This window comes from Pleurodeles waltl, chromosome 10 (assembly GCF_031143425.1).
Source record: "Pleurodeles waltl isolate 20211129_DDA chromosome 10, aPleWal1.hap1.20221129, whole genome shotgun sequence".
Taxonomy (NCBI): domain Eukaryota; kingdom Metazoa; phylum Chordata; class Amphibia; order Caudata; family Salamandridae; genus Pleurodeles; species Pleurodeles waltl.
In genome coordinates, this window is record NC_090449.1 from 639012505 (window position 1) to 639038716 (window position 26212).

The 26212-nt window shown below is 43.7% G+C and overlaps 1 protein-coding gene across 3 annotated transcripts in view; it reads left to right on the plus strand.

Moving 5' to 3' along the window:
• DPP6 (dipeptidyl peptidase like 6) overlaps positions 1 to 26212 on the plus strand; it is a 1951083-nt gene that overhangs the window by 1634315 nt on the left and 290556 nt on the right. For all 3 annotated transcript variants that reach the window (XM_069211130.1, XM_069211129.1, XM_069211131.1), the window contains exons 12-13: positions 6679 to 6717; positions 15950 to 16057. In XM_069211130.1, the coding sequence (XP_069067231.1) occupies positions 6679 to 6717; positions 15950 to 16057 (147 nt within the window). The remainder of the gene's footprint in view (positions 1 to 6678; positions 6718 to 15949; positions 16058 to 26212) is intronic.

Sequence of the window (26212 nt, forward strand, 5' to 3'; positions counted from 1 at the left end):
GTAACTTTTTCCTGTGATGTCAGATTTTTTAAAGCAATATACCGTTATATCTGCTGGACTCTTCTGGTTGCGGGGATATATAGGGCCTGTAGGTTCATCAAAAACCCTAGGTACCCAGAGCAATTAAATGGGCTGCACTTTGCAATAGGTTTTCATTCTATACCGGGTATACAGCAATTAATTTGCTGGAATATAAGGAGTGAAAAATAGGTATCAAGAAAATCTTTGTATTTCCAAAATGGGCACAAGATATGGTGTTGAGAAGCAGTGGTCATTTGCACATCTCTGAATTCCAGGGTGCCCATACTAGCATGTGAAGTACAGCGCATTTCTCAAATAGACGTCTTTTTTTACACACTGTTTTACATTTGGAAGTAAAAAAGGTAGAGAAAGACAAGGGGCAATAACACTTGTTTTGCTATTCTGTGTATCCCCAAGTCTCCCGATAAAAATGGTACCTCACTTGTATGGGTAGGCCTAGTGCCCGCAACAGGAAATGCCCCAAAACACAGCGTGGACACATCACATTTTCCAAAAGAAATCAGAGCTGTTTTTTACAAAGTGCCTAGCTGTGGATTTTGGCCTGTAGCTCAGCCACCACCTAGGGAAACCTACCAAACCTGTGCATTTATGAAAACTAGACACCTAGGGGAATCCAGGATGGGGTGACTTATGGGGCTCTCACCAGCTTCTGTTACACAGAATCCTTTGCAAACCTCAAAAGTTGGCAAAAAAAACACTTTTTTCGCACATTTCGGTGACAGAAACTTCTGGAATCTGAGAGGAGCCACAAATTTCCTCCTACCCAGCACTCCCCCAAGTCTCCCGATAAAAATGGTACCTCACTTGTGTGGGAAGGCCTAGTTCCCGTGACAGGAATGGATTGCACAAGGGTCAATGGTAGTCCTTGCATGAGGGCTACTGTTAACCCGGGAGTGATCCATTCCTGACGCAGGCACTAGGTGCAAGCACACAAGCGGGGTTGTGTTTTTATCAGGACAAGTGGAGAAACACTCGGTGGTAGGAATTTTGAGGATCCCTGCACATTCCTGTAGTTTCTGTGATAAAAAGGAAGGAAGAATAGAGGTTTTAATCAACGTTTCACTTTTGCAGTGTATTCGGTGAAATGCAAACACGCCACACTTACGTGGGCTGCCTTGGGTGTCTAGTTTTCAGAAATGTCTGCATTTGGTAGGTTTCACTATATGGCTGCCGAGCCCAGGACCAAATACTTAGGTGACTGTCTTAAAAAACTAGGCTGTTTTGTGGTAGGTAATTTTAATGTCTCCACAATCCGTTTTGGGTACTTCCCTGTTGTGGTCACTTTCTCACTCACTAAAGTAAGGCAGTTTTTCACTGGAGACTTAGTGGAACGCCTAGTGGTAGAAAACGTGTGGCTTCCTGCAGATCCCTGGATGTCTGCTCATTGGAATGCAATACAAATGTGTTTTTTAAGCACATTTTGTGATTTCAAGGGGATTCTGGGTGAAGGGAAACTGTTGAGAGCCACACCAGTCCTGCACCCTTGGACTCCCTTGGTACTAGTTTGTTAAAGTTTACCCATCACTCACACTGGTTGGTTTTAGCACCTACAGAAATTATGGTTTCAAAGCATGAATACTTATCAAAGTATCTGAATATTGAAACCAAGCCTTCTGCAGGTGGGCCATAAAGCCGCGTCCAGGCACCAACCAGTTTATGGCCCATTCACACGACATTCATGCACAACAAACAACCCTTTCATACCGCCGGCCACGGGCCCAATCACTGTACTCACATTAACTTACCGCTGCCAGACAAGGGCCCATCACATTCACACGCCACAGAACGGAATAAATTTGACTACATTTTACCACCTGTCAAGTATCTGCCTCCTTCTTCCTGAACATTACCAAATGCATGCGTAACAAACCTTTACTAATGACTAGTGTGACAGCCACCTGAGGCTCAGGAAGACATGTTTTTCATGTGCCTTTAACACACTCACTGTGCTAAATCCAACTCGTTCCAGTTTGTGGATGCAAGTTGGGGGTGTCCAAGTATGCCGTACAAATCGATTCCTCGAACTGAGTGAGCATATCTACCTTTGAAACTAAGGGAGACATGCTGGGGATTTCTCGTGATGTTCCCTAACGAGAAAGCCATAGGCTATGAAAAAGGGTAGTGTTTGGCACACAGGGGAGTCCATGAGAATGTAGCATATGTCCCATCCAACATTATGTGCAGTGATGTGACTGTAATGCACTTATACAGCAAACTGAACATCTACTATGTTCTGATGGAGGATGAACATGAAATGCAGGTCAAACACTGACTTATACAAGTCATTCTCCTTCAGTGCTGGGATGGCATCATGGGTTTGAATCCATAGGTATAGATGATTGGACATCTGTACTACCTTTACTACCTGCCTTCTACCAGTGCAATATCCCTGTGAAGGCACACCTACCATAAGCTTTCCTTACCCATTCATGTCTCTGTTCTCATCAGAGTCCTGACTAATCCTGTATAGTTGCCAAGTGAACCTATACTAGTTTGTGGATGCAAGTTGGGGGTTTCCAAGTAAGCTGTACAAAGAGATTCCTCGAACTGAGATAGCATATTTACAGTTGAAAGTAAGGTAGACATGCTGGAGAAGAAAGGGTACTCCGTGACAATGTGGCATATGTTTTGTCCACTAGTATATGCAGTAGGGGGAATATAATGCATGTTAATTGAACAGAACACCTACCACATTCTGACGGTGGATTAAGCTCTCAAGCAGTCCAAAAGGAAGTTAATGATTAAGTAGATGAAGTAAAATTCTGAGGCTCCTTGCCTAACGAAGCAGTGGCCCATGGACATTCGGTGTCCATGCACTGCCACTGAAAGGATTACCCAATGGCAGCTCAGTCGATTTGCCGGAACTTTGCTTTAGTATGATACAACGTCAAGCAAGTAGGGGTACAGAGGCCTGGTTGTGATGGACACTGTGGACAGTAATACCGACTCTCCTGCCGCTTTCCATGCTTCGAGCACAATTTACAGCGACGACATGGACAATCCTTTTTGGGTGTTTTAGGAATGCGATCAGCAAAGTGTCGCTCCTGCAGCCTTGCCACATCCTCCAGAACATATGAGGTGGAGGCTGCTGCTGCTTTTGTAACAGCAGTGAGGCTTTCAATTACAGACAACTGGAAGTCAAGGAAAGTCATAAGTCTTCCTGTGGTTGTATGACTGTAAATAACATACGCATTATATGTTGCCATCTGAATCAGGTGAGTAAACAGTTTCTTGTACCAAGTGCAAGATTTACGACACGCATTGTATGGTTGAAGAACCTGGTCGTTCTTGTCCACTCTGCCCATGTACATATTGTAATCAAGTATACATATGGGCTTGTGGACTTCGGTTATCTGACCCCAAACCGTGATGGGGGAAGTGCTCTCATCATGAATTGTAGTGAGCACGTATACATCACACCTATCCAAGAACTTGACTGCGAGCAGTTTGTTTGAACGCAATGCAGTACTCTCTGATTTCTGGAGCTTCTTGCAAACAAACTCCTGCGGGAATCCTTTGCGGTTACAACGAACTGTACCGCAGGCCAAAGTGCCAGCTTTGTAGAGCTCACTGAACAGCTCTACTCCTGTAAAGAAATTGTCCACATAAAGGTTATAACCATTGTGAAGAAGTGGCTGGACAAGTTCCCACACAATCTTACCTGTGACCCCTTACGCGGGAGGGCAACCTACAGGGTTTAGGGTAGAATCCGTCCCTGTATACACTCTCAAGCTGTACACATAGCCAGAAGAGCTCTCACACAGCATGTACAGCTATATGCCATTGAAGCACTTTTGCTCGCAATGTACTGTCTGAAAAGCAGCCGACCTTTGTACAGGATCAAGGCCTCATCAACTGCTATATTCTTTCCAGGAGTATAGATCTCTGGAAACCTGGCAGACAAATGTTCCATGACAGGCTGAATGTTGAACAACCTGTAATGGTCTGGATGGTCCCGGGGCAATGCAGCGGAATTGTCATTGAAATGCAGCATGCGCTGCAGTAACAAAAAATGATCTCTGCTCATGTATGGTGCGAAGATGGGAGTTACCCAAACCGTGCGAGTCTTCCAGTAGGACTGCAAGGTGGGTTTCTGCACTAACCCCATTTTGAGCATAAGGCCCAAAAATATCTTCAACTCCGCCAGCGAAGTGGGAGTCCACAGGCATGCCCTAGAACGGGGCCTTAGAGTGCCTCCAAACTCCCTCAGAAATTGGTCTGCACGCAAATTTGTTTTCTGCACAATTTCTGAAGGAAGTCAATATCCAAAAATAGATGGATGTAGTTGACTGGCAAAAAGTTAGCTGTATGGACTTTACATCCAGAGTCACCAGGTAAAGGTGGAATTTGGGTCTGAACTAAACAGGGGGGCTGCCATGAGAGCACTCTCTCCGTGCTTGCGGCCGCATGCACCTGCTCTCTGGGTTCGGCTAACCCAGTGTTGTCCCGCTGCACAGAATGTGCTTGCGAAGGGACAGCACGGCTGTCGTCATTGTCTCCTCCAGACTCACTGGAAGGGGGTGTCGTCGGATGGGACTCCGCCGACTGAAAAATCACTCCCAGACTCTGCCCCATTGTCCTCTCTCTCAGATGCTGTCTCAGTATCTGCTGTCTCAGTCTCTGAGCCTACATCAGAACTGTCCTCCATGACCCGAGTTAGGGCTTGATCAGCAGTCATCCAACGAGACGCTATCTCTGCTACCGGCTAAACTGTCCTTCTAAATTACTAGCCTATGTAGAAGGCAGATAGTCACAAAATTGCTTGTGGGTATGTTTGATGTGTCCAATAGGAAATGTCGTCACCTTACCTTCGCTTCTTCTCTAATTCGGCGGATTCTCTGAAAACACTGAAAAAAACAAAAAAGAATGTATTACTTCACCTTACCACATACCCATCATCACAGCCTTTAGCGCTGGTGGCACCCAGTGCGACAGTCATTATTGGTGCTCTGCCTCCCATTACCTCCTCTTCTAATTCCCTCAGTACCACCCAGCAAAAGTGCCGCTCATATCTCCATACTCCCCCTCGCATAACATTTGTTTTAAAGCGCAGGTAAAGCTTGCCTTTACTAATCCACTCAGCTAAATACATATAATTGTATATCCTTTGCAGCAGGACAATAAACCATCTGTGCTACTTTATGGCAACTGCCACTGGACAAAAGACCTACATATATATATATATATATATATATATATATATATATATATATATATATATATATATATATATTTATATATATATATATACATATATATATAAAATCACGTTTATATATGTGTGGTTACTTCACTTTTGTCTATGTGTGGTTTCTTTGGGGGGCCAATTGTGGCTCCCGGAAAACAGCAAATAACAAAAAAAAAAAAAAAATATATATATATATATATATATATATATATACACACATATATATGTATATATAATATATATATACATATATATTTATACATACATACATACATATATATATATATATATAGAGAGAGAGAGAGAGAGCGAGACACTGACTCTCTACATAACTTGTTTTCATACATGTGTGCTTTCCTGTGGCAAAACACACATGTATAAAAAAAATAATGGCCCCTAGAGGGTCAGCCTAAGGGCTGACCCCCAACATTTTCTTTCTTTTTTTTAAATATTCCCTGGGGGGGCCCGATCGCCCCCCCCCCCAGGGAAAACTAGATTATTTGTTGATCCCCCAGGGGTCTTCCCGTGTTCGGAGGGCCATTTTTTTTTTTTATCTTTTATTTTGTCTGGGGGGCATGATCACCCCCCAAAGCAACCCAAACATTTGTTTTTTAAAAATATTGCCCCTTTGGGGGGTGGCTCATTTACAAGGGGGCCGATCCCCCCAAAGAAGATCCCTGGTGTCTAGGTGCGTTTCCTGGCCATGGCGATCCATGGCCAGGAAACGGTGCCAGGGAAGCATTGATGGAAAGTGGAGAGTCTCCCCTTTCCATCTATGCCTCCCTGGCATCTGGGGAGGCCGTTTTGGCCTTTTCTCCCCACCGGAGTAGGAAGAGGACGCTTACCTGATCCCCTGCTGCTCCAGTGGGGAAAAATGTGACGTCAGCACGCCTCGCAGCGTGCTAACGTCACAAAGGGGCAGGAGGGGTGTGGGGGGGGGGGACGCAGAAGTTGTTCCGCGTCTCCTACACACACAAAAAATAAATAAAAATCCTCCGGTGCATTGCACCAGAGGATTTTTTAACCTCCTCCCTGGTGTCGGCCACTGGTCGTTTCTCACCGGTAAGTCTGTCAATGTTTTGAGAAATTGACGTTTTTTGTTATGGAATAGATTACGTTTTACAATCACTGGACAAATAAAATGCTGTGTTAACCACTGATTTAACTTTTTTATTTATTTATGTGACATGAAACTTACCTATGTCTTGTCCTTCAATAACAAATCTGTGTTTATCACTAGATTTTGCCCCAAATAATGTGTTTAATTTGGCCACTTCTATCTACCATGGCAGGTTTCAAACATGTATGTGTTATTTAACTTTAACCAATGCGATATACAATAAGAATGTTGTCTTTTGGACTTATACGAAAAATAAATAATATAGATAACTGATTCATGGATGTTAGGTATTTGGCACTGCTCTTCTGATCATGATTTTTTTTTTCAGAAACATGAGGACGAAAGTGAAGCATGGCTGCATAGACAGGTAATACTTTGTCTTTTCTGTTTTTATCGGCGTCACAGCCAAAGTACGCCGATTGACTTCAGGTGGTAATAAAGGGCCATATGTAGGAACACTTTTTCCCATAGACACAGAATGGGGAAAAACCTTTGCTACATCTGGCCCAAAATGCCTCTAAATAAAAGCCAGTGATTTTAGGAGACACTGTGTTGGCAAAGTCTTTTAAAAACAGCACTTTTGGCAAGGCAGATCTCAAAATGTGCGCCCATCATGAAATGCAGACAGCGCTATTTTAAAATCTGTAAAGGTCCGCTCCCTGAACATGCCTGAGAATAATGAAGCGCCTATTTGATAAGTAATGTGCTATGCATAATTAAGCCCATTCAGTATAATGAGGGCTGGCATTGGCATTCGGAGTGAGAAATGATTAATGCTGACTTTTCCGCTCCTTTAGCTAAATTCGGTTTCTGTACAGGACTTGGGCAAAGAATTGCGCACGCTAATGTGCTTTTGAAATCCAGGGCATTACTGCCAGTATTTGATATGGGTCATTGTATTTTTCTGCAACATTATGTGGTGCTTCCAATAGAGGAAAAGTACAGCTTTAATCTGTCTGTAGTGAAATACCCGGCCCATTGAAGCCAATGTTAACCAAGGTCGAATCTATTTATAAGAATAGATAAATACAATAAATATAAGGCTATAGTGAAAATATATGATATTGTAACATTTAAATAAGTGACAGGTTCCTATAGTGCTTTCATGGCGACAACCAAGAGCTTTTACAGATTAATTAATATTATATTATCACACTTCCATTATTTACTTGGCATTGTAGCACAAACGATTACCGAGTCTAGGCGCCCTTTCCTTAGGATTACTGACAGAATTTCAGAAACAAAAATATGGTGTGAACAGGATGTCTTGTCAAAAAAATCCAGGAACCAAAATGTCAAGAAGGTAATTGCAAATATAACGTTATAAATTTGGGGGCATATTTATACTCCGTTTGCGCCGGAATTGCGTCGTTTTTTTTTACGCAATTTCGACGCAAAACTAACTCCATATTTATACTTTGGCGTTAGACGCGTCTAGCGCCAAAGTCCATGGAGTATGCGTCATTTTTTAGCGTGGACACCTACTTTGCGTTAATGAGATGCAAGGTAGGCGTTCACGTCTAAAAAATCGACTCCGAGGCATGTGCGTCGGATTTATACTCCCGGGCAAAATTCACGCCCGGGAGTGGGCGGGTCAAAAAAAATGACGTACAGCCGCTTTTGTGCCGTTTTTTAGCGCCTGCAAAAGGCAGGCGTTAAGGGACCTGTGGGCTCGGAAGGAGCCCAGAGGTGCCCTCCCATGCCCCCAGGGACACCCCCTGTCACCCTTGCCCACCCCAGGAGGACACCCAAGGCTGGAGGGACCCATCCCAGGGACATTAAGGTAAGTTCAGGTAAGTGTTTTTTTATTTTATTTTTGTGGCATAGGGGGGCCTGATTTGTGCCCCCCTACATGCCACTATGCCCAATGACCATGCCCAGGGGACAGAAGTCCCCTGGGCATGGCCATTGGGCAAGGGGGCATGACTCCTGTCTTTGCTAAGACAGGAGTCATTTCTATGGGGGTTGGGAGTGAGAAAAAATGGCGCAAATCGGGTTGAGGCGAAAAAATTGCCTCAACCTGACTTGCCCCATTTCTTGACGCCCAAGCTCCATTTTCCCCTACGCCGGCACTGCCTGGTATACGTCGTTTTTTTTAACGCACACCAGACGGCTCCGGCGGCTAACGCCGGCTAACGTCATTCAATAAATACGGCGCCTGCATGGCGCTTCAGAATGGCGTTAGCCGGCGCTAATTTTTTTGACGCAAAACTGCGTTAGCGCAGTTTTGCGTCAAAAAGTATAAATATGGGCCTTACTCTTCTAAACTCCCCATCTACGTACCTTGAAAAGATATAGATATGAGTATATTGTCAAGTACATGTATGGGGGTATATATGCAAAACTTTACTTACCTATGGAAATTTACCTTCACAATATTTTTGTCCTTTTTATTCTTGATACAATATTTTGTCCCACAATATTTTTGGTTCCGGTATTCTATCTAAACACCCTTTCCTTATAATTTTAAGAATTTAATCAATGAGCATAATAGGAAACTTGAATGCAACTGCGACGCTGTATCTATTTATTGTAGGAAAAAGCAATGGATTTAAGTCTGCTTTTTATTCAGTAATAGGGACAGTTGAATTAACCCACTCATTGTTTGATGAAATAGCACAGTTTTCATCAATCAATAAGTGGGTTAATTCAACTTTCCCTATAATTGATAGCACAGTTTTCAGAATGGTGGCCTATTTTATGCTGGAGTAAAAAGTGACAACTGGAAAGGTTTATTTTGCAGTTGTGAGATTTACTAATTTCATAAACATGTTGAACATGCTGACCATTCCAAGATGATGCCACAATGCATGCACATGTAAGCAACGTGCGGCAGCGGCTGCAATTACCCTTTCTATTTTTATAAAAGACAGCAAGCGTCTTGGTAGTGCTTTAGGAGAAATAAATTGTAAAAACGTGGCACATGGCGGGAATGGGTGGGAGAGCATTGGATGAATGGGGGTAGAGGAGTGGTAAGCACATAAAGTGAGTGTGGGGGCTGCACCCCAGGGTATAAAATAAAATTGCATTAATGTCAATTTATGTGGATTAATTTATTAGTGATGGACTGATGGACAGCTAAAAGCCAATGCCTGAAACCACTTTCTTCAGTAGCCAGTGGCTCTACTGAGGGCCAACAGACCTTTTATTCCACTGGGCATTTCATGGTGGTCTGGAATCCTTGGCGTCAGAGTTTGAAAGCCCAGGGTAACTCCTGAAGCCTCTGTCACTTTCCCCGGGTGAATTGCAGCAGACACTGAAAGTTTCACGAGAGGCAAAGAAGGGGAAAGGTAGAAATTGATCAGAGGGTAAGAAGAAAGAGAGAAGACAGAGGAGAGAAGGAAAGAGAGAGAACAGATGGATAGAAAGAGAGAGAGAGATTGCACGAGGAGTCAAACAGAGTGAAGCTGGTTTAAGAATTTTTGCCAGGACTGCTTTTTGTCCCCAGTACAGTCCTGGCTCAATTTGTAAGAATGTATATTTGCGTGTATTATGTGATGGCATGAGCTCTCACAGGCAAAGCTGTCTGCAGGAAACAACTACAATGACGTGGGTTTCTGCAACAGTTGTTGGAAGGTTCCCAATGTGTACTTACCATGGCTTAACACAAATGGATTGAACACAGGGGGAAAAACAATCTGGGGCTTTATTAAGCACCTCAAACATTTGAACAATATTAGATTAACTATTGTAATGTTCTAAAACAAGGGCAAACAGGTTATTAGTGCTCATCTCTCTCGAGGCAACTTGACTCAATTTACCCTCGAGCTGCTGATCATGGATTGTAAAAGTCTTTGCAACTGGTAAATGGTAAAGGATCTTACACAAATGCAGGACATTCTGTGTTCAGTCTGCAAGGTGAATAAAACATAGTGATAATAGATAAAATACTGAATATTTGATAATTAAAATACCATTTATAAATGTGGATATTCCAATGTTTGAATGCCATTATCATAAATGGGTGAGTATAATTTCCTTTAAAATGCTTGGAATCATTTTTCCTATTACTGATGTGCTGTGGTGTCAGAAAGCGTCTGTAATAAGAACATTGCACTGACATTGCTTGTAATAACTTGTCAAAAGAGAGTTGTCATGTTTCCATGTTTCTCACTCATATTTCCTGCTGCTTCTTGGTTTTAAGACTCCTCTATTCCCTCATCGCAACCTCACCATCTGCAACACCATTTCAAAATGGGCATGCACTCCACGCTTCCAAGCGAAAGGCCAATCACGGGCACTTCCGCCCGCTGTCTCTGTTGCTGCATTTCCAACATAGGAGATTTTGGAGGCAGAAAAAGTGGTTGTGGTAAAATCCAGTCCCACACATTCTAAAGCCCTTGTATTGGGGGCAGCACCATCTTTTTAGATACCTTTGACTATTTTGGGAGGCCTGAAGATTTTTCCAGCTATGACCTCACGTTTTGCCAGCCATGACCTCACTTAGGCAGACCCTTATTTTTAAGCAAACACATTTTTTTTTCTAACTACAAGTCCCATAATGTAAAGTAAAATTTCACATTGTGGTTAGGACATCTAGAGTACTCTCTTGGAGCCTGGATCATAAAAAGGCCCAGGTAATATGTGGATTATTGAATGGACCTCCAACTGTAGATTAAAATATTATTGCAGGTCACCTCTGAGTTTAAGTACATCTAAAAGCACTCTGCCTATTGCCTTATGCCTCTGAATAACCACAAAACTCCTTGCCAGCTTGCAGTATTTATATGATACATAGTTCTGCTTCATTATACCACCTACTAATGAACTAAACCTATTTTAATAGAATGAACAGCATGATTACTTTTAGGCAGCATTATCATAGGTTCATGTGGGAAGGGTTAGGCAAAACCCGATGCTTCAGTGAGGCAGTGATTTGGTTGCCCATACATCGGTTTCTACAAATCACAGCGACTTAGCAGATTGCCACCCCATAAATCAAAATATCCCGGCAGTGCGCTCCACTAACAAAACAATAAGACAGACATGCAGTACCTGTTTCACGTCTGTCTAATTTGTTCTCTGTTTCGGGAACCCTAATTGTACATTTTTTTAGCCAATGCCCTTTCCTTGATAAAGAAGGAGCCGAACTCTAATGTTGGAATGCATTAAGGGCCATATTTATACTTTTTGACGCACAACTGCGCTAACGCAGTTTTGCGTCAAAAAAATTAGCGCCGGCTAACGCCATTTTGAAGCGCCATGCGGGCGCCGTATTTAATCAATGACGTGAGCCGGCGTTAGCCGCCGGCGCTGCCTGGAGTGCGTGGAAAAAAACGAAGTACACCAGGCAGCGCCGGTGTAGGGGGATATGGAGCTTCGGCGCCAAAAAATGGGGCAAGTCAGGCTGAGGCAAATTTTTCGCCTCAACCCGATTTGCTCCATTTTTTCGACTCCCAACCCCCATAGAAATGACTCCTGTCTTAGCAAAGACAGGAGTCATGCCCCCTTGCCCAATGGCCATGCCCAGGGGACTTATGTCCCCTGGGCATGGTCATTGGGCATAGTGGCATGTAGGGGGGCACAAATTAGGCCCCCCTATGCCACAAATTATTTTTACAAAAATACTTACCGGAACTTACCTTAATGTCCCTGGGATGGGTCCCTCCAGCCTTGGGTGTCCTCCTGGGTTGGGCAAGGGTGACAGGGGGTGTCCCTGGGGGCATGGGAGGGCACCTCTGGGCTCCTTCCGAGCCCACAGGTCCCTTAACGCCTGCCCTGACCAGGCGCTAAAAAACTGCGCAAAAGCGGCTGTACGTCATTTTTTTTGACCCGCCCACTCCCAGGCGTGAATTTTGCCCAGGAGTGTAAATACGGCACACATGCCTCGGAGTCAATTTTTCAGACGGGAACGCCTACCTTGCATCTCATTAACGCAAAGTAGGTGTCCACGCTAAAAAATGACGCAAACTCCATGGACTTTGGCGCTAGACGCGTCTAACGCCAAAGTATAAATATGGAGTTAGTTTTGCGTCGGAATTGCGTAAAAAAAAACGACGCAATTCCAGCGCAAACAGAGTATAAATATGCCCCTAAATCTCTTGGGGGAGATTGCTTGAACAGAATTTGGGAGTCCACATTGCTCCCTTATTTGCACACTCAAATACACATAGAACACAGTTATTTCTCAAAGACCCATGTCTTAGGCTTCTTCCTAAATTCAGAGAGGGTGGGTGTGGTTCGTAGGTGGGTGGGTAGTATGTTACAATTCTTGGCTGCAATGTAGGTTGGGTGGAGCTCTCTTGTGGGCTGGTGGAATGAGAGCCTGTGGTTGAAGAGGTTGGGTCTGATGAGGTGGAGGGCTTTGAAGGCGATGGTGAGGGCCTTGAATTTACATCTCTTGCATACGGGTAGCCAGTGAAGTTCCCTGAGGTGGGGGTGGGGGGGTAATGTGGGTTCTTTTGGATAAGTCTAGGAAGAGTCTAGCTGATGAGTTTTGTATGGTCTGAAGTATGTGGGGGAGTTGAGCAGGAGTCCCAGGTGTAGGGCGTTACCGCAGTCCAGTCTGCTGGTGAGCGTGGTTTGGTTTAAGGCCTTTCTGGATTCGGCAGGGATCCATTTGAAAATCTTGAGGAGCATGCAGAGTTGGTGGCTGCAGGGTGGTGCAACAGCGTGTTCCGACAGGGGCAGGGGTTGTCCAAGAGTGGAGACCACCATGAGTTGCCCCAGTGAGAGGGGTTGTTCCCAAAGATGATAACCTCAGTTTTTTCTTTGTTTAGCTTGAGACAGTGGTCTTGCATCCAGTCCGCTATGTGGAGGCTTCGCTGAAACTTTCTCTGGAGGGGGTGTGTTCCCTGGAAGTGGCGTGTCCTACAGTGAGCGAGAGTACAAGCTGAGTGTCGTCAGCATATGAGATGATGTTGAGGTCGTAGGAGTGCATGATCTCTGTCAGTGGAGTCACGTAGGTGTTGAATACGGTGGGGACAAGGGAGGAACCCTGTGGGGCTCCGCAGATCATGCCTTTTGGCTCCCACTTATATGGAGGGAAACAAACTCTCTGGGTGCTTCCAGTGATGAAGGCATGGATGTGGTGTAGTCTTGCGGTGAGGGTGTAGGGTGTAGTGGCAGATGGTCTTGAGTGCAGTGGAGAGGTCGATTAGTATAAAAGCTGCTTTCTCTCCTCAGTCGAGGAGGGACCTTAAGTGGTGTGCTGATGGGGTGTGACGGGGCGGTGGTAGTGGGTTCGGGCTCATAGCCGATGGAAAATGTACCAGGTGGTGGTCGGTCCAGGTGAGTTCAGAGGTGTGGGAGAAGGTGATTTTGATGCTGGCTGTAAAGATGGGGTAGAGGATGTGGCCAGCGGTGTGGTTGGCGGTGATGTCCAGTTGTCTGAGTCCTGTATAGCTGAGGTTGTTCAGGAGGTTGACGGTGTTGCAGTCGAGGGGCTCATCCAGGTGAAAGTTGAGATTTCCAAGGAATATGTAGTCTGTTGAGTTGATGGCCAGTGGGGCGATAATATCTGCAATGTCTTTGCAGAAACCAGAGTGGGGCACTTACCACTCCCCTCCAGTCCAGCCCCACCCCACCCAAACCTGGCTCCCAAAGGAAAAATAAAATGATAATGACATTGTGTGATTATCATTTTATTTTTCCCTTTTCTTCACTGCACAAAGCAGTGGGGCATTGATCCACCAGTGGCATTGATTCTGATGAGAAAGTTGAGGTGTTCCTTGAGGTGGGACATCTTGTCTTCGATCGTGGTACATGAGATGTTGTCTTGGTGCATGATGGCAACTCCTCCTCCATGCCTGTTCATGTGGTCTTTATATATCACTTTATAGCCTTCTGGGAGGGCATACTCTAGGTCGTGGTCTGATACGGGCATGAGCCATGTTTCAGTGATGAATGCAAGGTCCGGGAATGAGGGTGTTTATGGTGTCCCATAATTCTGAGTGTGCTTGCAGAGGGATCTGCATTGATCAATATGCAGTGCAGTTGATTCCCTGGATTTGCAGGCGGCTGTGATGGGTTGTTGTGGGTTGCCAGTGAGCAGGTAAAGTGGCAGTGGTAGACTGTGAATTATCTGTTTGTGTTCCTGACGGAGGCAGTGCAGCAGTTGTTGTGGTTGTTCTTTGGGGCTGGGTCCCCGAATTCGGCTGCGGGGTAGTGGATGGTGGAAGGGCCAGGGTTCCTGGCGTTGGGAGTGGTCCAGGCTTGGACAAGTGCAGACGGGCTTGCCTTTGGCCTGCTTTCAGAGCACTGGCGGCATGCCTGCTGTGCACACCCACTGCGCGGTTGTGCAGCAACCGCCATTAAGTAGCCCCTAAGGAGGGTGGGAATCAGTGGGAGGCGGGCGTGCAAGGGAGCAGAAAATCGGGGAGAATGGTGGGAAATGGAGGCGGGGCTGGGGGTGCAAGAGCAGGGCAGAAAATACAGAGTGAAAGGGCTAGAAAGAAAGGGACCAACAAGGATTGCAATACAGATAGAGACACAAGCAGACAATGGGCACAATGACCAGGACAGAGAAAAACTGAGAGGAATGGGCAGAAAAAGGGCACAACAAGGATTACAGCTCAGACAGAGACACAAGCAGACAATGGGCATATCAGGCAGACAAACTGGTGAAAGACACAGCAAAACAGGGGGCTGAGGCAGCAAACAGCACTGGCAGCAGGGGAGCAGGGTTCAGGACCTGTCCGTACGATGATATTTGGGAATAACATTATGAGATCCTGTCGAGCAGGATAGTCACACAAACAAAACAGACTGTAGCGTTGTCAGTGATGTTGTAAGTTACCATGACATTATTGCAAGAATCTGGTTGCTCCAATTATAGTATGTGACATAGGTTACATCACATGATAATAATACCATCATATGTGCCTGCTGCCATGCCTTCTACAATAAATCATTGAAACAAGAAATGCATTGTGCACACTTAGCCTGTAATAAACCATAATGCCAATGGCAACCATAACAAAGTCCACCACAAGGTATATAAATATTGACTACAATCACAATGCCAGATGCTTTTTTTGTACATAATGCTTTTAATCATTTTATGTTCATGGCCGTCCTGATATAGGCTCCCTCACTCGCTATAAACCCTCACATTTACTTCAGGTCTAAAACTCGGGTTCAAGGCCATTAACAAACAGTAAATACGACAACAATGGACTATAATGCTATAGTAAGGTCTATGTTCTCGGCATCAGGATGTCATTTTTGATGGCAGTGCACTTTACAAGTTCCTCTTATGATCATGAATATTGTTCCACAGATTTTAAATACACCCCGATTGGCCAGTCAGTGATTTGCTCGAATTTAATTGGACATTTTGAAAAGTATTAATACTGATGTTGGAAAAAATAAATAAAAACATTTGTCAAACTTTTTTCACGCAGCGTAACGACTATTGAGAAAACCCTATTATTTGATTTGATTAGACCTTATTGCTACCATATATACATTTTTGTCAAGGTGTGTTTTGTGTTTGAGCCTTTTAAAAACTAGACTTTAGCTTTCTTGAATGTATCCATTTAAACTCCTCCTCTGTCCATATTTCATCCCTGTGTTAAAAGTGAACTCACATTTAGATTTAGCTGGTACACACATCATTAATAAATCTTAAACTTTAATTCACAATTTTTTTTTTCCAGAATGAAGAGCCGATATTCTCAAAAGATGGAAGGAAGTTTTTCTTTGTGCGTGCCATCCCCCAAGCAGGACGAGGGAAGTTCTACCACATTACCATGTTCTCATCACAGGTAAGACAATTTTCATTACCCATATTTACATAAACTTGGGAGTGATTCTAAAAATCTCCTATCCTATTTTAAAGTAAGTGTGTCATCATATATCTCTATTGAAGGATTTTACCTGTTTGGGTTTTATGAAACATGCTTTACATTGACACAAAATATAAATTACCTTCTTGATACATTAATACACACGGTACATTTGTAATCAAGTACGTAGTAGATTTAAGACTTATTCTAGAAGTCAATATCTCATTATTGGAAGAGGATCTGAAAATTAGGGCTTACACACTTATGTGTAGTTTTCAGAATTTCAAGGTAAAAGAAATAGTGCTTTCATAATACTCCAAGTTACATCGAAATAGGGTGCACGTTGTGCTGGTCAGGTCGCTTCATTGAACAGACCAGGTGTGCAGAGGACAGGCTGCAAAGAACAGCGGGAACATTTTAGACAACCACCAACTGCATCAAAGAGATCCTGCCCTCTCCTTACATGAGAACATCTTCCAGATAGTTGTTGTCCGCCACAGTTTTTTTCCAAAACCAATGGATCAGCAGTTACAATGTGTTCCTTTCTCTAGATACAATTCATCGTATTCTTAATAGAAAGAGAACTGTAACTACGTGGATCACTAATTTAGTTCCTATTCATAATTTGGTACCACCTTTCGAGCCGTAAATCAGATATCACATGTTCTTTTGGTTTCAATACCAAGAACCTGCCAACTAATTCTTTTTGCCCCAGCTGAAGCCTACTTATTTAGATTTTTGGAGCATCGCTATTAATTGAATTAGCATGGTTCATTCCTATGTCTGATTCAGTTAAGCACTTTTTGTTGCCATCTGTGTGTGACTTGCATGATCTTCCAAATCCAGGAAAGGCCAACATTTCCCACTGAAGTTGAAAAATTGAGTACTACTAGATTGAGTTGTAAGACTTTTAATTTTGTAGTGCTTACAGATTGCAAAGCTACATACTTAGTGTATAAGAAACAAGTTATTGTAGATGAATCCTTCTGTTGTGAATCATGGCAACCGATAGTGACTGTCACAGTATGAAATTCTAATTGCATGAACTAATCACTTAGGAAATATGCGCTTAAATGGGTAACAATATTAATCAAAGCATTCATTGGGCTTGGTTCAATGCTGATTGAGGGTAGCCAGGAGAAAGAAACTGAAGTGGCTGCCCCCTCGTTTGTGATAAAAAAAATCCCTCCTACTTCCCTGCCTAATGTCAGCCAGTTTGTGCTCAGCCAGGACTGAACGGCGTTTAAGGATTGGCCTGTTAAACCTGTCAAAATAGATGAAATCGTCCAATGTCCCCCAAACTGCAATATATTTATAGGATCCCTCTCTTCTTGCTGTTTTAGAACAGTGAGCGCAAAGAAACATTCTCTACCTTTCAATTGCTGATTGTAATTGTTAAGCCGACACTAATGAGGTTAAAACTTTGCCAAGGCAGTATTAACACCTGTTAGCACATGCAAAAATTACAGAACGGTGAAATGCCACAAAATGACCGCAATATTCTGCATTATTTGACTTTTCTTGACGCATAACTTAGTCAACACTACTGCATGATTTGGTCCTCCCTGCGTATTGTAAACCAAAAACGTTAATGTGAATATGTGCATATGACTGAGGGGCTTCATAAAGCATCAGCAGTGTGTGTTTCTCTTCATTATACAGATTCTGGTGCTACTGCTGTCTGTCTTTTACGAGCACATCATCCACAGCCAATGATACATGAATGGAACTCTTCTATAATGTGATATTCTTTAATTTAATTTTCGTTTTCTGAAATTATGATTTTCATTACATGGATTGTTTTTCCCTTGTGAGCTTTGACTACCAGAAGATAAGTGAACAATTTGTAGTTTAAATCAACAAGGATATTTGGCTACTATAATATCGAATATGGCAAATAAAACCTTTATGGCATGTAAAAAGACGTTGACTTTTTATAAGTATATTTTATAAAAATCAATGGGTATAACTGACTATATGGTTGGTGTCTCTAGTTGGCAGAGGTATGCACCCTCTCCAAGTAGGGACCACAATTCTAGTCAGGGTAAGTCACAACACAACCTAAATTATCCTGTACTCACCCTCGGGTAGCTTGGCACAGAGCAGGCATGCTTAACTTAGAAGGCAATGTGTAACGTATTTGTGCAATAACCCATACAGTAGCACAGTGAAAACACCACAAAAAGTACTCCACACCAGTTTAGAATCAATAGATAACATTTATTTGAATAAAATAAGACCAAAACTACAAAAATCCAATACGCACAAATTATGATGTCACTTTTTAAAGGTTTAGACGCGTCTTAATCTATAGGAATCAAAAGCGGTATCTTTTTAGCACAAAGTACCTGGGATGCGTCAAAAATAACGATACAGAGGGCCACAGAGTAGGTGATGAGTTGGTAAGTAAAGCGATGCATTGATTTTTCCGGTGGGGCAGAGGTGATGCAACAATTCTTTACTTGTGGGCAAGGTGATGTGTCGGTTTCTGAGTGCACAGCTTTGACTTACTACTGCGGTGCGTCATTTTTCGATGCCCAGGGACGATGCGTGGAAAATCCAAAACACACTGTGATGATGAATCAGGTGCTGCGTCAATTTAGGAGGCGCTGTGGAGATTTTTCAGCTGTGAGACAGGCACAGTGTCGATTCTGCAGGCAATGTGTTGATTTTCTGGCTCAGTGTATTTTCTCTCACGTGGGTGAAGTCTTTGATGTTGATGGCATTGAGACTTCTTAACAAGAGGCAAGCTCAGTCCAAGCCCTTGGAGATCACTTGTGGGGGAAGGCAAATACTTTCCATCAGAGTCAGGGAGCAGCACGCAGCAGAGCAACAAGAAGGAGAGCAGTCATTCCAGAAAAGCAATCCAGATGAGTCCTTGGGGCAGCACAGCAGTCCTTCTGACAGAGTCCAGGTGCAGGTCCAAAAGTGTCTGATTTGAGGGAGTCCCAGATCCACTATATATACCCAAATGTGCCTTGGAAGTGAAGGAGACTTCAAATAGTGGTTTTGAAGTGCATCAGTTCCCCTTTCAATCTAGTCCTGTCTGCCAGGAGATCTGTGGGGGGGTTATCAGCCCTTTGTGTGAGGTCAGGCCACTAGCGGTTGAAGTGTAAGTGAGAGCCCTTCCACCCTTTCTGCCCAGGAAGACCCATCAGTATGCAGAAGAATGCAGATGCAGCTGAGTGTCCTGTGTTTATGACTGTCTGGATGGAATGCACAAGGGGAGCTGACAACCTGGACAGCGCAGATGTGGACTGGAGACAGGCTGTAAGGCACAGAGAGCAGTAAGTGCAGAGAAATGCCTCCTTTCTAAAAGTGGCATTTCTAAAACAGTAATGTTGAAACCAACTTCACCAGTAAGCACAATTTCCCAATGCCATTCCAACCATACCAAACATGACAATGCTACTCCTTTCAAATCAGAAATAACCACTTAAAAGTATAAAGGAATTTCCAATGCTGACCTATGAGAGGAGCAGGCTTCAAAATAGTGGAAAACAACTTTGCAAGTTTTTTACTACCCTGACATGTAAAACTTTCATGTATATGTCCTGCCTTTTACTTACACAGCACCCTGCCTTATGAGCTACCTAGGGCCTAACTTAGGGGTGACTTACATGTAATAAAAGGGGTGTTTAAGGCTTGGCAAGTAGTTTTAAGTGCATTGCAATAGCAGGCGTGAGACAGGGCTTAGCGGCTACTTATGTGGGTGGCACAATCAGTGCTGCAGGCCCATTAGTAGCATTTACTTTACAGGCCCTGGGCACTTATAGTGCACTGTACTAGGGCCATGTAGGTAAATTAAATATGCCAATTAGGTAGGAGCCAATGTTACTGTGTTTAGGGGAGCGAGCACAAGCACTTTATCACTGGACAGCAGTGGTAAAGTGCACAGAGTCCTAAAACCAGCGAAAAACAAGATCAGAAAATGGGGGTAGGCAGGCCAAAAGGTGAGGGAAGACCACCCTAAGGCTGTTAGGTCTAGCAGTTGGTATATTATTTCGGTCCAAAATGTAAGAGCTATTTGCGAGGCATCAACGTGAAGTCTATAAGAAATGTTGCAATTAAAGCCCTTAGAGGAGACTTTTCCTTTGTCAGTGTGAAAGATGTTGCACACATGGCTTAGCTTTTTTATTGCTTTTTTGCCCTTTTGCGTTAGCCGCAGGGAAGAACTATCCTAGGAAAAATAGACTTGGAACCTGAAATAAGAACTATTCAAAGGGCATATGAATATTTGTTAGGTCTTTTGTTCTGAAAGAATTGTACTTGCTGTGGATTTATTTTTCTAATGCACTTAGGATACAAATAGTAACTTTAACATTGGTGAAGCTATTGTTCGGTTTGTTGGTGTTTTAATAGTGTTTTTTCAACTATTTTGTTGTATGTTTTTATAAATGAGAAGTTTATTAAGTAATATTTACACCTCTGATTACACATTAATCATGGGTAGCATTTTTTAAGATTGCATTTGTAGTACTGAGAAAATTAATTTGTAGTTCGAGAAATAAATATGTAAATTGAAAGGGTTGTGTGATATAATTCAACATTCATTTTTTTCATTTTCTAAGATAATGATTTTAATTACATGAATAGTTTCTCTCTTAAACTCTTTCCCCCAAGTGTTTTGTGCCAATGAAGCCTTCAGTATGAAGCAAGGTGTCTGAGAGTTAAATGGATGCCTTTTAGACAACTAAAAATAAAATCTACCTGGGTTTCAGTTTCTGGAATCAAATGAAAAAAGACAATTTCAAATAACAGGGATCTAGGCAAGTGTGTACCAAAGAATAATAGTAAAATCATTGCACACCAATGACCATGAATACTGCAGTGTACAATCATAGATTATGTAGAAGCCAGAACAACATATAAAATAGGTAAATAAGAAGCATGAATTCCTGCACATGTGAGCTGCTGTTCTTCTCATGCACCTCAAGTTTCCTCCAAGGGCCTAGCTTAGTGAGATTCAGGGGTGTGAATCCCATATTTCCCAGCTAAAAAGCAGTGAACTGCATGGTGGAAGGGTGAGATGATCAAGGTTTGGGATGAGCCATTTCAATGAGGAGTAGGGTATATTCTGATTTGCTGGAGGTTTGCCTTTCTCTACAGTGGCATGCTAGCCGAATAACAATGTGTTGAAATTCTACCCCAAGTGATTGTCACTGGTTAGTCTATTGCAAGCATTCATCCCATAAACTTTTGGGTATTTGATTATCTGGAAATTTTAGACTGTTGCAGCTTTCCAAGCTTCCTACTTACTACCAATGTTTGTGAATTCCAGAAAGTAGTATATTTTCACCCATCCAAGAAGTACTTCCATGGTTTCAGATTTATCACTTTTTTGACAGACCGTTCTCTATATATTTTAAGATCCTGATCCAAAATTGAATTTAAAACGTGTTAGTGTAATGAGAACTACAAGAAAACAAACACACACACATAGCAGAATCAAATCAGGACCCCCAGGCATACCTACCAATCCAAGAATGCATTTGAGAGGTGTCACACCCTCACCTTCCCTGCTGAAGCTACACTCCTGCCTGTCACACCTGGGCCATGTAATTCTCTCTAGAAACTGATAACTTTCGTCACAACGTCCTGGACTCCCCACCCTTTGATTACCTATTTTAAATCTATTTTATCTGCATGCACTCTTTCACGTCTCTACTGTAAGAAGCCTTGATAGTAGAGTTGTCAAACCAGTGCATGTAGGCAGGGCTCCATGTTTCTAGTCCTCGCCTTTTACAGATCATTTTATCAAGTGATTGATGGTCCCATGTACTAAGCCCAAGTCTCAAATAGAGGAGAGCGCACAGGAAGAGTAACAGGGCAAGCAGAGCCAGAGCCGAGCCATGAGTTAGGCTTGGCTCTAAGAATCTGTGCACCAGTCGAGCCATAAAATTGTTTGGCATGTATATTGTACAACAAACATAAAGTAAACCCAGCAAAGTGTATTTCTTAAACATAAGGACATTTATCTAAGTGTAAAGACAGACATTTATTAAAAGGGATACTTTTTAGAAACATTCATGGCTTGGCTCCCATCAACAATGCCATTAGTGATCTAAGAGGTAAATCAGTAGTCATGTAAACCCTAAATGTGGCCTCCATTCTTATTATAGATGGAGGAAAATGACGGTCTACTAAATCACATATAAGAAGTGCTTGCATAGCGTGCATCCAGAACTCAAGTACATGAAAGGTTGCTCATATGTGATTATAATTAAAAAGGAGGCTCTGTGAAATACAATATTTCCCTATGATCACACAATTTAGCCAATTAAGGTACTACTGATTCTAGGGTATATAGTTTCACATTTTGAAATTCAGCCAGATGGGTATCTCTGTGTCTCTCTCTCCCATTTACATCACAGCTCACTGTTTTATCTTTCATTCTTTCCTCACAGTAAAAAACCTGACACATTGTGGGGTTTCACACCTTAAACATCCCATGAAGCTATGGACTAGTTTTGGACATTTTTGCTTATGCAGGGTCATCCCCACTCTTTTTGCCTCCTATTTTTTCTGACCTGTTGCTGTTGGCTTTTGAACTCTGAGCACTTTACCACTGCTAACCAGTGCTAAAGTCCATATGCTCTCTGTGTAAATTGTATATAATTGGCATATCCATGATTGGCATATTTGATTTATTAGTAAGTCCCTCGTACAGGGCACTAGAGGTGCCCAGGGCCTATAAATCAAATGCTACTAGTGGGCCTGCAGCACTGGTTGTGCCACCCACATAAGTAGCTCTGTAATCATGTCCCCGACCTGCCACTGCATTGTCTGTGTGTGCAGTTTTAACTGTAAATTCGACTTGGCAAGTGTACCCACTTGCCAGGCCTAAACCTTCCCTTTTCTTACATGTCAGACACCCCTAAGGTAGGCCCTAGGTAGCCCCAATGGCAGGGTGCAGTGTATGGTTAAGGTAGGACACGTCGTCATGTGTTTATATGTCCTGACAGTGAAATATTGCTAAATTAGTTTTTCACTGCTGCATGGCCTGTCCCTCTCATAGGTTAACATGGGGGCTACCTTTAAATCTGATTAAAGTGTAGATTCCCTTTGGGAGCGGATGGACATGTGGAGTTTGGGGTCTCTGAGCTCATAATTTAAAAATACATCTTTTAGTAAAGTTGATTTTAAGATTGTGCGTTTGAAAATGTCACTTTTAGAAAGTGAGCATTTTCTTGCTTATACCATTTCTGTGACTCTGCCTGTTTGTGGATTCCCTGTCTGGGTCAGTTTGACAGTTGGGCTGGTTGCACCTCACACTAGACAGTAACACAAAGGGAGCTGGGGTGTAGCCTTCATATCCTAATGAGCCATCTGTGCTAGGAGGGAGGGGAAGAGTGATCACTTACACCTGAGAGGCTGTGCCTGTACTCACACAATGCAGTCTCCGACCCCCTGGTGAGTGTCTGGGGCCTGGCCTGGGCAAGGCAGGATTTCACATTCAGAAGAGACTTTACTTTGAAGTAGACCTACTTCAAAGGAGAAATTGGGTATAAGAAGGGCACCCAAAACCACAGACTTTAGGAACACTTCTGGTAACAAGAGAAGCCTCTGCCTGGAGAAGAGCTGAAGAGCTGAGGATAAGTGCTGCCCTGCCTGCGACTGTGCTTTGTGGAGCTATCCTGTATTTGCTGCTTCTGCCAGAGTAAGAGGGCAAAGACTGGACTTTGTGTGCCTTCCATCTTGTGAAGAAATCTCCAAGGGCTTGATTTAGAGCTTGCCTCCTGTTGTTTGAAGTCTCAGGGACAGCAAAGACTTCTCTCTGCCAGCACCTGGAGTCTCTGGAGAGACTCCTGCTCTGACAAGTGGTGCCCTATCCAGTCCCTGGGCCCTTGAAAGGAAAGCTGGTGGAAATCCAAGGAAATCGACTTCGGACAACTTCGGACTGACGCCGCTGCTGAATCTGGTGACACCGCCTGCACCCGACGCCGTGACCTTTGCTGGAACGCGACAATCTTGGCAGGCCCGACACCGCTGGAGCCCCGCTGAAGTCCGCGACTCCGTGAAAGTCGCCGCACCACGTCGTGACCAACGCCGCTCGGAGTGCGCAGATTCAACGTTTCGCAGAGACGCCATGATCCCTGACTTCGCACATCGACTTGTTTTCACTCTTCACCAAAGGTACTGTACTTGGTGGTCTACGGGACTTCATGTCCGGCGCCCCTGGTGTCGGCTAGTTGGGAACGACTCCGTCACCACACCGTGTTAACACCTCATCGAAGCATTTTGTGTTTCTAAGCGTTATTTTTTAATTTAATCTTTAAAAATGTATAACTTGACTTGTGTATGTCGGATTTTCGTCGTTTTGGTCTTGTTTTGCTTAGATAAATATTTTGTATTTTTCTAAACTGGTGTTGTGTCATTTTGTAGTGTTTTCATTAAGTTACTGTGTGTGTTGGTACAAATACTTTATACCTAGCACTCTGAAGTTAAGCCTACAGCTCTGCCAAGCTAACAAGGGGGTAAGCAGGGGTTAGCTGAGGGTGATTCTCTTTTACCCTGACTAGAGTGAGGGTCCTTGCTTGGGTATCTTGACTGTCAACCAAAGACCCCATTTCTAACATTGGTGGTCAGCGGTTTGGATTTGGACTTGTATTTGTACTTGACATACAGTGATTAAGTGTACACTACTGTTTTGATCTCAGACCACTACGTGACCACATACTACTTGTTTGGTGATATTTCATTTTTCTCTTAAGGACTCCTTTTTGTTCTACTTCCATGATTTTGCTGATCCCTTGACTGATTCTTTTCACTTCATTGGGAACTTGTTTTCTGCCGTTGGAACTTTGCACTTGTTGCCATCATGTCTCAATCTGGAGATGCAACAGCTGGAGCTGTGTTTGAATTAGGGAAACTGAAGAAGTACTCAGTTGCTCAATTGAAACAGTTTTATGAAGATCTTGCCTGTCCCGTTAAGAGCTCCACCAAGAAGGGGGAGCTGCAAGAGGCATTGAGGGCCTGGGTGACAGCCAAGGAAGCTGGGGGGCACACAAAAGATATGGATGGGGAAGTGCAGAGTCTACACAGTGGTGTAGTAGAGGTACCTGTTACACCTGGTGGGAGGGTCTCCAGGAGTGGTAGCAGTAGGTCCTCTAAGGGTCTGACTCCTAAAGATGTGCAGGACAGACAGGCAGAAAGGGCTCGCCGGTTGGAGGCAGAAAAGTTGAGGATGCAAAGGGAGTTCGACGAGTGGAAAAGAGACTTAGAGATAAAAAGGATAATTTTGGCTTATGAGCTAAAACTGGAAGAGCTGACAGTCAGAAGGGCTGAGTCCAGCTGGAATGGTGGCAGCAACAATTTCATATCCAGTGCTGCTGAAGAAGTGCACATGCCCAGAGATGTGGTGCCCTACTTGAAGGAGGGAGTTAACACACGCTAGGAGGTTCAGGGGTATGAGGTAGCTCCAGTGATGCACAGGGTCCATGAGGTGGATTGGGGAACTGGCATGGGGAGTCATATTCTTACTGGTGGGAGGTACACTCTACTGACTCTAGGTGAGAGTGACAGGGAGAGGGGTTCCCCCCAGGTGGAAGTACTGGTAATGGAGTGTGAAGACATCCTAGAAGAGTGTGGGTTGAGTGTCAGGGACAGTCAGGTACTGTCTCACCATTCTCAGGAGGAGGATGTGGGGTGCTTTTTCAAAGCAGAGTCACTGGATGGTTGGGTGAAGGGTACTTTGTTTAATTCATGTAAGGGGCTGAGTGATGTAATTGCTGGAGAGCATATGTTTAGTCCTTATTTTCCAGAGTTACGCCAACACCAGGTGGAGTGTGAGTTCTCTGACCCCAGGGAGCTTACAATGGAGGCAGGCTTCTGGATGAGTACCAGAGAGCCTGAAGAGGCATTTGAGGGTGCTCCTGAAGGGAGTGGTCTAGGTATTTCCCAACCAGGTGAGGTAGGGAAGGATTGTAGTGTCCCATGTAGGTCCCAGTGTAGTGGGATGGGTGAGGGACCCCATGTCCAGTCTCAGAGGAGAGGGAATGGGGATGGGCTGAGGCCCAAGGTACCCGAGATCCGGTCCCAGGTCCTGGAGGGTTCCAGGAGGGAACACCAGGAGGGGAGCCTGGCCTGTACCCTTGGGCCATCTATTGAGGGAGACCCCACAATGTCAGGAGA